The following is a 12,357-nucleotide window of genomic DNA, read 5'->3' on the forward strand; positions in this document are numbered from 1 at the left end:
AGTGTTTAAAATGTATTTTTATTCAACATGCTGGGTTGTAGAGGTCGTGAGAGAACGCTTTCTTCAAAATCAAAACACTCATTTTTGCCCGACGTAGAATTCATTGCAAAGTCTGGTTTCCAGGAAAACATGATCCTAGACAGTTCCTAGAATGGGATTCTATACTGTCACATCACACCATGCAAGCCTAATTACATCTCAACAGTTAGAATGACAAGGCAGGCATGGTGCCTTTGTAGCCCATGTAGGAAGTGGACCGAATAGCCAGACAGGTAGCAGCAATGTGTCAGTCGCACAACCAACTTGATAGTGTCATGGTTGGCCACCACAAATCCACAGACAGGTTAGAGTAGGGTAGGTTAGAGTCAGGTAGGTTAGTGTAGGGTAAGTTAGAGTAGGGTAAGTTAGAGTAGGGTAAGTTAGAGTAGGGTAAGTTAGAGTAGGGTAAGTTAGAGTAGGGTAGGGCAGGGCATGGTAGGTTTGAGTAGGGCAGGTTAGAGTTGGGTTAGTTGGTGGTGAGGGCAAACGGTGTAAGGGAACCAGTCCACATAAGAATGATTTTAGAGTTAAACACGTTAATTTGTCGTCATCATTAAAAGATGACAGAACAGGAGATCGTGGTTTGTGTGACTATGTTGTAGCTCGCGATATCAGCTCAACAGACGTGTTTCAACCTCAAATATGGTGTCCTGTGATTCTGCCAACACATGGAAAGTTGGCCACAACTCTGAAAAGGGACTGCTATGAATTGTAACAACGCAGGACAGTGATATAGAGTTGGCACTGCCTCGCGAGGCTGAGACAAATATCATCTGATATTTCTGTGTTATTTATGACAGCCCGATGACAACTAGTTAGGACAGTTAACGCTAGCTAACAGTCGGATTTAAAATGTATATACTTCAGAAAGGTGACGTAATTGCACCATTACCATAAAATGGTAGCTAGTTTTAATATTGGCAAGATTGACAGCCCTTGCTTGTTCTGGCCGTGTGTGAATACGTGCTCTCCCACCAATGTGTACAGTGTGCGAAGTCGAGAATGTGTGTCTGTGCTGTGAGACGATTGCTAACTTACTAGCTAGCTAAAGTTAGCTAGCTAATGCTGTCGATGGCATGATCGCTTCCACCCGAACTAGGCCGTGGTCACAGCCTACGCCGCATAAATAAAACATTCTATCGATTATCGTGCAATTATGTCGGTGTCTTGCACTGTTCTCCTTGTCTGACAACCCATGAGAAATTGAGTTTGCTGGAGACATGTTTCGCGCAAATTCGTAGTTGTTTTATAGGTTATTTCGTCAGCCTAGGAGGGGGTGGCTGCGGACAGCTAGCTAGCTGTCTAGGCAAGGAGATGAACGTTAACTGGCTAACTAGCATATCTAGCAAACGTTACCTCTGATACCTCGTCTTCGTCGCTGTTGGATCCGGGACCAGAGGAAAGGACTGCAGCAGCAGCCAGTTTGAAATCCAGTCTGTCTGTAGGAGGCCCACCGGGCTCGCCGAACAATCGTACTTTCTTTCCGCCCACACCAATCCCTATGCCCCGGAGTCCGACTCCTGGTGTTCCTCCGACCCCCATCCCTACCGCTGGGGTGCGAGGAGTCACCGAGTCAATCTCGTCCTCGAAGCCGTCCGTCAGCATTCTCGTCCCGGCTACTGCATCCTGCATACTTATATTGACAATACGTATATTAGCGTTCTTATTGTTAACCTTAACTTCCTTTCGGGGTATCTCTTGTGGAATAGTCGGTTGTTTTTACTTCAGGAAATCCTGAAACTCTCCCAAAGCGAGGGTTGAGGAGGATCTCTTTCCCCCAGCCATTAGCTAACTTTCTAGCTAACAACCTAACTCACTGCGCACCGTTTCTCAGAAACCCCGCCTCTAAACAAAATACTGAAATCGCTATTGGCTGATGTAAAACATTGACTGACAATGATTGGTTTATATTGGTGCTTGTCAAGTGAAAGCACGCGACGTCACGTTAGGTTTACCGATATCACGAGTCTCTCAGAAGGAACGTCAAGACGTGCTGTGGCCTCACTGGCCCTGGCATTTCACTGGTATTAAAAGTAAATTGGTATAAACTGGAATATTCCATAATTTACTTTCATGTCAACATGATATTTGGAACGCCATAAACAGGGACTTCAAAAGGAAAGTAACTGAACTGAATGACTACCGAGCTGTAGCACTCACTCCCATCATCATGAAGTGCTCAGAGAGCCAAGTCAAAGACCACATCACCTCCTCCCTCCCCAAATTGCCTACCGGCCCCGATAGATCCACAGACGAAGCAATCGCAATTGCACTGCACACTGCCCTCACCTACCTGGACAAAAATAATGCATATGTGAGGAATGAATGTTGTTCATTGACTACAGTTCAGCCTTCAATACCATAGTGTCCTCTAAGCTCACCACAAAGCCAAGGGACTGAACTCCTCCCTATGCAACTGGGTCCTGGACTTCCTGATCAGCTGTCTCCATGGTGAAATTAGGCAACATTAGCTCCTCCACACTGATCCCCAACACAGGGCCCCACAAGGGTGCGTCCTCAGTCCCCTCCTGTATTCCCTGTATGCCCACGACTGCGTGGCCTTACGCAGTTACAACTCCGTCATCAAGATGGCTGACGACAGGACAGTAGTAGGCCTGATTACCAACAATGACAAGACAGCCTACAGAAAGGAGGTAGGCACTCTGACGGCATAGTGCCAGGTAAACAACCTGTTCCTCAACGTCAGAGAAACAAAGGAGCTGATTGTGGACTTCAGGAGGAACCAGGCTTGGCCAGCCCCCCTCCTCATCAACGGGGCCACCGTGAAGATGATCAAAAATATCAGGATCCTCTGGGTACATCTCCAAAGAGCTGAAATGGTCAAACCACATGGACCCTATAGTGAATAAGGCACGACAGCGACTCTTCCACCTCAAGAGGCTGAAGAAATGTGCATTGTCCACGAGGGCCCTTGCAGTGTTTTACAGGAGTACCATCGAGAGCATACTGTCGGGCTTCATCATGGCCTGGTAAGGCAACTCCACCACCGCTGACCGCAAGGATCGACAGAGGGTGGTATGCTCAGCTGAAGGCACCATTGGATGCACACTGCCTGCCCTCCAGGCGCAGGACGGCCAAGAAAATCATCAATTACCTCAGCCACCCAAGCCATGCCCTGTTCTCCCCGCTTCCATCACTAATACGCAGGCAGTATAGGAGCATCATGGCAAAAACTGTCAGACTGGCCAATAGCTTCTACCCCCAGACCATCAGTCAGATCCAACAGCAGATCTCTTTGTTTCTTGGGACCTAGAACAAGCTTTTCTGTTTTGTCTGAGTTTAAAAGTAATACATTTTCCACCATCCACTTCCTTATGTCCTTCCTTACAGACTTCCAGGGTAGGCAATTTTGGGGCTTCACCATGTTTCATTGAAATGTACAGCTGTGTGTCGTCCGCATAGCAGTGAAAGTTGACATTGTTTTTCCGAATGACATCCCCAAGAGGTAGAATATATAGTGAAAACAATAGTGGTCCTAAAACGGAACCATGAGGAACGCCGAGACTTGCAATTGATTTGTCAGAGGACAAACCATTCACAGAGACAAACTGATATCTTTCTGACAGAGAAGAACTAAACCAGGCCATAACTTGATTGTGTAAACCAAATAGTGTTTCGAAGGTCTAAGAGCACGAAGACGGATGCAGAGCCTTGGTCTGACACCATTAAAAGGTCATTTACCACGTTCACGAGTGCAGTCTCAGTGCTATGATGGGGTCTAAAACCAGACTGAAGCATTTAGTTTACATTATTTGTCTTCAGGAAGGCAGTGAGTTTCTGCGCAATAGATTTTTCCATTTGTTTGAGAGGAATGGGAGATTCAATATAGGCTGATATTTTTCTACATTTTCCGGGCCAAGGTTTAAGAGAGGCTTTATTTCTGCCACTTGTAGAGGGTTTGGTCCACACCCGGTGGATGTTATACTATATGTTATGTTATATGTTATACTTAGCTTCGGCTGGTGGAGGTCCTGTAGAACCATGTCCAGATAAAGCGTCCAGGGTGAAAAAGTTGAGCGAGGGGAAAAAACTAAGACGTTGGTAAATGTATTAAAAGTTTTAAAAAACAAGTAACAGCACAACAGCACTGAAACAAGTCCGGAAGTTGTTGCAGTTGTAAATATTATTATATTGTTATTGTTATTATTATTATTGTTTCATTTACTTCACTTTTTGACCTGCACTGGAGCTTAAGAATTTCACTGTACCCTGCAATTACATCTGCGACCGTGTACATGTGACTAATAAAATAATCTAATCATCTCAAATCTAATAATCTAATAACACCAAGAGGAAAGTAGAAAGATTGACCCTCACTAAAGTGTACAGTAAATTACAGTATTCTATGTGGTTAGCATAAACCCATTCTGTAATTAGGTTACTTGTTAAGCTGCTGTACGGACTGTAATCCCATGTGAATATTAGCGAGAGGTGATGGATGGAGTACTTCAATGGAGAAGTCTTCACGGGTCCGCCCAAACCAGATACCCGAGACCCTTCCGGATTCAGGTCCAAAATGTCAACTTGTAACTCAGGTCCAGGTCTGGTCCTGTTTGATTGTCACATGTCCTGGGTCTATGGAACTACAGCTTATATATCCGGGTGGACCCAACCGGACCAGACCACGGCTCTGCATAGCCTATTTATTTGATGCTAAGAAGGCAAAGTTGTTGGTGTATTGTAAGCCTACTAGTGATTTGGACTGAAATAGGTTCTGGTACTCATTTTGTATTCTGGTACTGTTTATATTTAGGTGCAGGAACTCTGCATTCATTTTGAGCTAATATTCTATAAGAGGTGCAGGAACTCAAGCAGTAGAACATTTGAGGTGCCGGTACTTAGTTCCGGTGAGCTCCTTCCCAAGTCCAGCTATGCCGAATAGCCAATACACAGAACATTAAGAACACCATCCAGACAACTTGACATAACTTTGGGAAGCATTGGACTCAACATGGGCCAGCATCCCTGTGGACCGCTTTCGACACCTTGTAGGGTCCATGCCCCAATGAATTGAGGGTGTTCTGAGGAAAAAGGTGCAACTCAGTACAAAATGTGTTCTTAATGTTTTGCACACTCTGTACAGGCCTAAATGTTAAGCAGAAGAGACACTTAGCTGATAAACATTAATATGAATTAGATAGAGTCCTTCTTCTGTTCCTCTCCTGTGCACAACATTCCAACACACTGCACATGTTTGTAGGAGTGCAACAGAGTCCATCGCAGAACAGCACCCCTGGTTTAGAGACTTGATCAAGTGCACAACATCAGGAGATGGACCCTGGGGTCTGCGATGAATGCTTACGTCGTTGGGTTACTGTAATGGTACCAAGGAGCAAAGAGACCCTATAATACACTTGTCCACTTACTTATACATGTAGTTCTATGCCAAGGACTACCAACCATCATTCCTGTTCCCAAGAACTCTAAGGTTTCATGCCACGATGACTATTGCCCTGTAGCACTCACATCTGTAATCATGAAGTGCTTTGAAAGGCTGGTTATGGCACGCATCAACTCCATCATCCCAGACACCCTAGACCCACTCCAATTTGCACACTGCCCCGACAGATCCACACACACTCATCTAGACAAGAGGAACACCTATGTGAGAATACTGTTCATTGACAACAGCTCAACGTTCAACACCATTGTCCCCTCCAAGCTCGTCGCCAAGCTTAGGACCCTGGTACTGAACACTGGATCCTGGACTTCCTGACAGGCCGACCCCAGGTGGTGAGGTTAGGCAACATCACCTCCGCCACGTTGACCCTCAACACGGGGCCCCACAGGGATGTGTGATTAGTCCCCTCCTGTACTCCCTGTTCACCCACGACGGCGTGGCCACGCACAACTCCAACACCATCATCAAGTTTGCTGACGACACAACGGTGGTAGGCCTGATCACCAGCCATGATGAGACAGCCTACAGGGAGGAGGTCAGTGACCTAGCAGTGTGGACCAAGGAGCTGATCGTAGACTACAGGAAATGGGGGGGCGAGCACACTCCCATCCACATTGATGGGGCTGCATTGGAGAGGGTCGAGAGCTTCAAGTTCCTCAGTGTCCAAATCACTGAGGACTTAAAATGGTCCACTCACACACAGTCTTCAAGAATGCGCGACAGCGCCTCTTCCCCTTCAGGAAGTTGAAAAAGTGTGGCATGGGCCCTCAAATACTCAAAGTTCTACAGCTGTACCATTGAGAGCATCTTGACAGGCTGCATCACTGATTGGTATGGCAACAGCACCGCCCCTCAGTTGCACTGCGTTACATTGGGTGGTGAGGACAGCCCAGTACATCACTAGGTCCTAGCTCCCTGCCATCCCTGACCTCTATATCAGACAAGGAAGGCCCAGAAAATCGTTAAAGACTCCAGCCACCCAAGCCATAGACTGTTCTCTCTGTTTCCGCATGGCAAGCGGTACCGGTGCATCAAGTTTGACACCAACAGGCTCCTGAACAGTTTCTATTCTCAACCCATAAGACTGCTAAATAGCTAACAGAATGGCTACATGGACTATTTTTGCACTCTATGCACACTCACAGGACTCTACACACTCACAGGACTCTACACACTCACTCACACACACTGAAACTCAAACACACACTCACAGGACTCTACACACTCACTCACACACACTGAAACACAAACACACACACACTCACACACACTGAAACTCAAACACACACTCACAGGGCTCTACACACTCACAGGACTCTACACACTCACTCACACACACTGAAACACAAACACACACTGAAACTCAAACGCACACTTAACATGCATTGCACACACATTTATACTGACTCTACAAACACGCACACACACAATCCTCATTTACACTGCTTCTACTCTGTTTATCATATATCCTGATGCCTAGTCACCTTAACCCTATGCATATCTACCTCTGTCACTCCAGTATCCCTGTACATTGTAAATATAGTACTGGAACTGAGCCTGTATAAAGCTTTTTGTATGTTCCCACCAGTGGTATGTTCCCAACAGTGGTATGTTCCCACCAGTGGTATGTTCCCAACAGTGGTATGTTCCCACCAGTGGTATGTTTCCACCAGTGGTATGTTCCCACCAGCGGTATGTTCCCAACAGTGGTATGTTCCCAACAGTGGTATGTTCCCACCAGTGGTATGTTCCCACCAGCGGTATGTTCCCAACAGTGGTATGTTCCCAACAGTGGTATGTTTCCACCAGTGGTATGTTCCCACCAGCGGTATGTTCCCAACAGTGGTATGTTCCCACCAGTGGTATGTTCCCACCAGTGGTATGTTTCCACCAGCGGTATGTTCCCACCAGCGGTATGTTCCCACCAAACTGACTTGTTCTGGATAAAAATCATTGCGTGATGATGGAGTGCACACAAAATGTACTTTTTCATGTAAGTTTTCATGTACAGAGTAAAAATCGAAAGTTGAATGTGTTTCCATTGTGTTTTCAACAAAACTAGTACGTCAAATAGCAAATGTGACTACTCTGGTCCTGGTACCTGCACTCTAACCAACAGCTGGCAGATACAGTGTACAGTGCAGGTAGGCTGTGAGGACCACACACCAAACCATACACACCAAATTGACTTCAATATGATGGTTATTATATTAATATTTGAGCATAAGGCGTTTCCACTGCTATTTTCCAGATCATTTATTTTACCGACACAAAAAGAACCCACCATGTTGAACTAACAAATTATCTGTCAGCAATTATGTAGCTGGCATTTATGCAAGATTTTGTTTCTGGGTTGCTGAGATTACCCATTTGATAATGGAGGAGGTAAGGGATAAATGTATAATTTTATAATCATTTGGTAGGTGCTCACATTTGTCCTTTATGTTTATTATCTATGCACTTTACCCCTACCTACATGTACAAATGACCTTGACTAACCTGTACCCCCGCACATTGACAATATACCGGTATCCCCTGTAGCCTTGTATTGTTATTTTCTTGTGTTACTTTTCATTTTATTTTTTACTTTATTTGATTTAGTAAATCTTTTCTTAACTCTATTTCTTCAACTGCATTGTTGGTTAAGGGCTTGTAAACTAAGCATTTATGTTGTGTTCGGCGCATGTCACAAATAAAATTTGATTTGATCATTCAGGATAATTTAAGGTAAAAAAAATTGTCAACTAGCGCGAACTTACAGTCGCATAAAACAAAATTACCAGCATAACAACAAGCTTTTTCATTTGTTTAAGCTGTTTTCTAGTGACGTATGTTTTTATACAAAAATATATATAAATATATTTTATTATTTGTACTTCTACCCCTTTTTCTCCCCAATTTCGTGCTATGCAATTGGTAGTTACAGTCTCGTCTCATCGCTGAAACTCTCGTACGGACTCGGGAGAGGCGAAGGTCAAGAGCCGTGCGTCCTCCGAAACACGACCCTGCAAAGCAGCACTGCTTCTTGACACAATGCCCACTTTAACACCGAAGCCAGCCGTACCAATGTGTTGGAGGAAACACCGTACACCTGGCTAACGTGTCAGCGTGCATTGCGCCCGGCCCGCCACAGTAGTCGCTAGAGCGCGATAGGACAAGAACATCCCTGCCGGCCAAACCCTCCCCTAACCCAGACGACGTTGGGCCAATTGTTCACCGCCCCATGTGTCTCCCGGTCACGGCCGGCTGCGACAGAGTCTTGACTCAAACCAGGATCTCTAGTGGCACAGATAGCACTACGATTCAGTGCCTTAGACTACTGCGCCACTCGGGAGGCCCCCTTGTGATATTTATCTGGATACATCCATAACAATGAGCTGAGGTGCAATTTCGCCTGGCATAGCAAATGTGCTCACTTGTCAGTACACTGTTGTTCAGAGGAGCTAGCCAACAACACAGCTAACACAATCACTTCAAACTGAAGCTGGATGTATATATCCATAAAAATGATGCCAGCTGATTCATGATTTTGACTGGCTGAGAAACGCTGTCTGCCTGTCGGTCTAAAAGAAATGTGAGACAATGTTTAGATGCTTTTTACAGTGGAGATTAAGTTTATAAATTGCTTGGCTGGGCTAATGAGACAGTGGATTGTGCAGTCAGATGAGAATTTGACAGTACATCCAATCTGCCTCATCCAATCTGCCAGACAGGCCAGACAATGTTTAAAGCTTACCATGGATCTACAAACAGGTTAGCCTCTATAACATCTTTGGATGTATTTGTAGTGTGATTATAGTTTGTCCTGTGTTATTCCTTTGTCTTTTCCAATGCTAACTGAATGGTGAATGAATGTATTTACAGTCAATCAATCAATCAATCAATATAGTGTGGTTATAGTGTGTTCTGTGTTATTCCTTTGTCTTTTCCAATGCTAACTGAATGGTGAATGAATGTATTTACATTGAATCAATCAATATAGTGTGGTTATAGTGTGTTCTGTGTTATTCCTTTGTCTTTTCCAATGCTAACTGAATGGTGAATGAATGTATTTACAGTCAATCAATCAATCAATCAATCAATACAGTGTGGTTATAGTGTGTTCTGTGTAATTCCATTGTCTTTTCCTATACTAACTGAATGGTAAATGTCTGGTGTCATTGTGTCTTCTTGTTGCATGTGAGAAGATAAGTTGTTTCTTAGGGGAAGGTTTATTTCACATTCTGTATATACTAACCAAATTAATCTCCAGTTTAAGGACTGGGATAAACTGCAAATCTCATTGTGGGGTAGGCCACGTTATAAATGTGGTTATAGCTCCTAAACTGAATTACGTTATCAGCATGTTTCATTGTCCATACCTGCCTTCACCTTTAACACCATAGACAAAATGATTACTCCGTTTATTTGGACTAGTAAAAGGGAAATAATTAACCTCGCTAGATTACAGGCAAGAGTTTAGAAGGAAGGATTAAACTGTCATTTATACTGTACAAAAATATAAACACAATGTAAAGTGTTGATCCCATGCTTCATGAGCTGAAATAAAAAATCCCAGAATTGTTCTATATGCAAAAAAAGCTTAGTTCTCCCAAATGTTTTGCACAAATTTGTTTACATCCCTCTTAGTGAACATTTCTCCTATGCTAAGATAATCATTCCACCTGACAGGTGTGGTATATTAAGAAGCTGATTAAACAGCATGATCATTAGCAAAGTGCACCTTGTGCTGGTGACAATAAAAGGCCACTCTAAAACATGAAGTTTTGTCATAAAACACAATGCCACTGATGTCTCAAGTTTTGAGGGAGTGTGCAATTGGCATGATGACTGCAGGAATGTCCACCAGAGCTGTTTCAGATAATGTAATGTTCATTTCTCAACCATAAGCCACCTCTAACATTGTTTTAGAGAATTTGACAGTACATCCAATCTGCCTCACAACTGCAGACCACATATAACCACGCAAGCCCAGGACCTCCACATCCGGCTTCTTCACCTGCAGGATCATCTATGACCAGCCACCTGGACAGCTGATGAAACTGAGGAGTATTTCTGTCTGTAATAAAGCTCTTTTATGGTGAAAAACGTATTCTGATTCCCTCAGCCTGGCTCCCCAGTGGGTGGGCCTATGCCCTCCCAGGACCACCCATGGCTGCGCCCCTGCCCAGTCATGTGAAATCCATAGATTAGGGCCTAATACATTTATTTCAATTGACTGACTTCCTTAAATGAACTGTAACTCAGTAAAATCGTTGAAATTGTTGAATGTTGCATTTATATTTTTGTTCATTATATATCAAGAAGCCTTTAACTGACCAAATAGGCTCACTCTCTTTATTGACAACTTTAATAGGCCACTTTGGGTTGACATATAAGAAAAACTTAATGCCCAATTTGGAGCATCATATTATCTGAGTCAACACTTAAATATGGAACTGCAGAATCCCATAATGTCCCATACTTAGAAATATGGCTTCAGATAAATAAGAGAGAGACACCAGCTCTGCTTCGTTATAGAACAACCATAAATACATATTAGAAGGACAGGTGGTTTTCTAGAAAGAGTGGTATGGGTTTTGTTTTATCCTCCATACTAATGCACTTCACTTTTGCTTTTAGTGTCAACTTGAATTTGACTGTGGCTGTGGAAGACTGGTTCCTTGATGATGTCTGCAATGATCTCTGATTCCATCCCATCTGTTACGGTGCGTGAATGAGGACCCAAAAGCGAATTAACTTAAACAGAGCTTCTTTAATTACCAAACATAGGTAGGCTCAGATGGACCGGCAGATTCCGACAGGACAGGACAAGGTTACAGCAAACATGACGACAGTCTGGTTCAGGCATGAAACACAACAAACAAGAATCCGACAAAGACAGGAGCAGAAACAGAGAGAGATATAGGGACCTAATCAGAGGGAAAAAGGGAACAGGTGGGAAAAGGGGTGACGAGGTAGTTAGGAGGAGACAAGGCACAGCTGGGGAAAAGAGGGGGAGAAAAGGTAACCTAACAACGACCAGCAGAGGGAGACAGGGTGAAGGGAAAGGACAGAAACACGACACAACATGACAGTACATGACAGTACCCCCCCACTCACCGAGCGCCTCCTGGCGCACTCGAGGAGGAAACCTGGCGGCAACGGAGGAAATCCTCGATCAGCGCACGGTCCAGCACGTCCCGAGAGGGAACCCAACTCCTCTCCTCAGGACCGTACCCCTCCCAATCTACGAGGTACTGGTGACCACGGCCCCGAGGACGCATGTCCAAAATCCTACGGACCCTGTAGATGGGTGCGCCCTCGACAAGGATGGGGGGGGGGGGGGGGAGACGAGCGGGGGCGCGAAGAACGGGCTTGATACAGGAGACATGGAAGACCGGGTGGACGCGACGAAGGTATCGCGGAAGAAGAAGTCGAACTGCGACAGGATTAATGACCCGAGAAATACGGAACGGACCAATGAACCGCGGGGTCAACTTGCGAGAAGCCGTCTTAAGGGGAAGGTTCTGAGTGGAGAGCCAAACTCTCTGACCGCGACAATATCTAGGACTCTTAGTTCTACGCTTATTAGCAGCCCTCACAGTCTGCGTCCTATAACGGCAAAGTGCAGACCTGACCCTCTTCCAGGTGCGCTCGCAACGTTGGACAAAAGCCTGAGCGGAGGGGACGCTGGACTCGGCGAACTGAGATGAGAACAGCGGAGGCTGGTACCCGAGGCTACTCTGAAAAGGAGATAGCCCGGTCGCAGACGAAGGAAGCGAGTTGTGGGCGTATTCTGCCCAGGGGAGCTGTTCTGACCAAGACGCAGGGTTGCGAAAAGAAAGACTGCGTAAGATGCGACCAATAGTCTGATTGGCCCGTTCTGCTTGACCGTTAGACTGGGGGTGAAAGCC

General features: G+C 45.0%; 1 protein-coding gene across 50 annotated transcripts in view; it reads right to left on the minus strand.

Moving 5' to 3' along the window:
* LOC110487768 (ankyrin repeat and KH domain-containing protein 1) overlaps positions 1–1,890 on the minus strand; it is a 92,369-nt gene extending 90,479 nt beyond the window's left edge. For 34 of the 50 annotated variants that reach the window (XM_090198106.1, XM_090198105.1, XM_090198103.1 and 31 more), the window contains exon 1: positions 1,396–1,861. In XM_090198106.1, coding sequence (XP_090054232.1) covers positions 1,396–1,671 — 276 coding nt within the window. In that variant the 5' untranslated portion in view covers positions 1,672–1,861. Of the gene's footprint in view, positions 1–1,395 lie in introns of all 50 variants that reach the window. The other 16 variants (XM_090198094.1, XM_090198090.1, XM_090198077.1 and 13 more) reach the window with 3 other exon arrangements.
* Between the last annotated feature and the right edge of the window lie 10,467 nt (positions 1,891–12,357).

Source organism: Oncorhynchus mykiss, chromosome 14, assembly GCF_057628025.1.
Source record: "Oncorhynchus mykiss isolate SJ-2025 chromosome 14, ASM5762802v1, whole genome shotgun sequence".
NCBI lineage: Eukaryota > Metazoa > Chordata > Actinopteri > Salmoniformes > Salmonidae > Oncorhynchus > Oncorhynchus mykiss.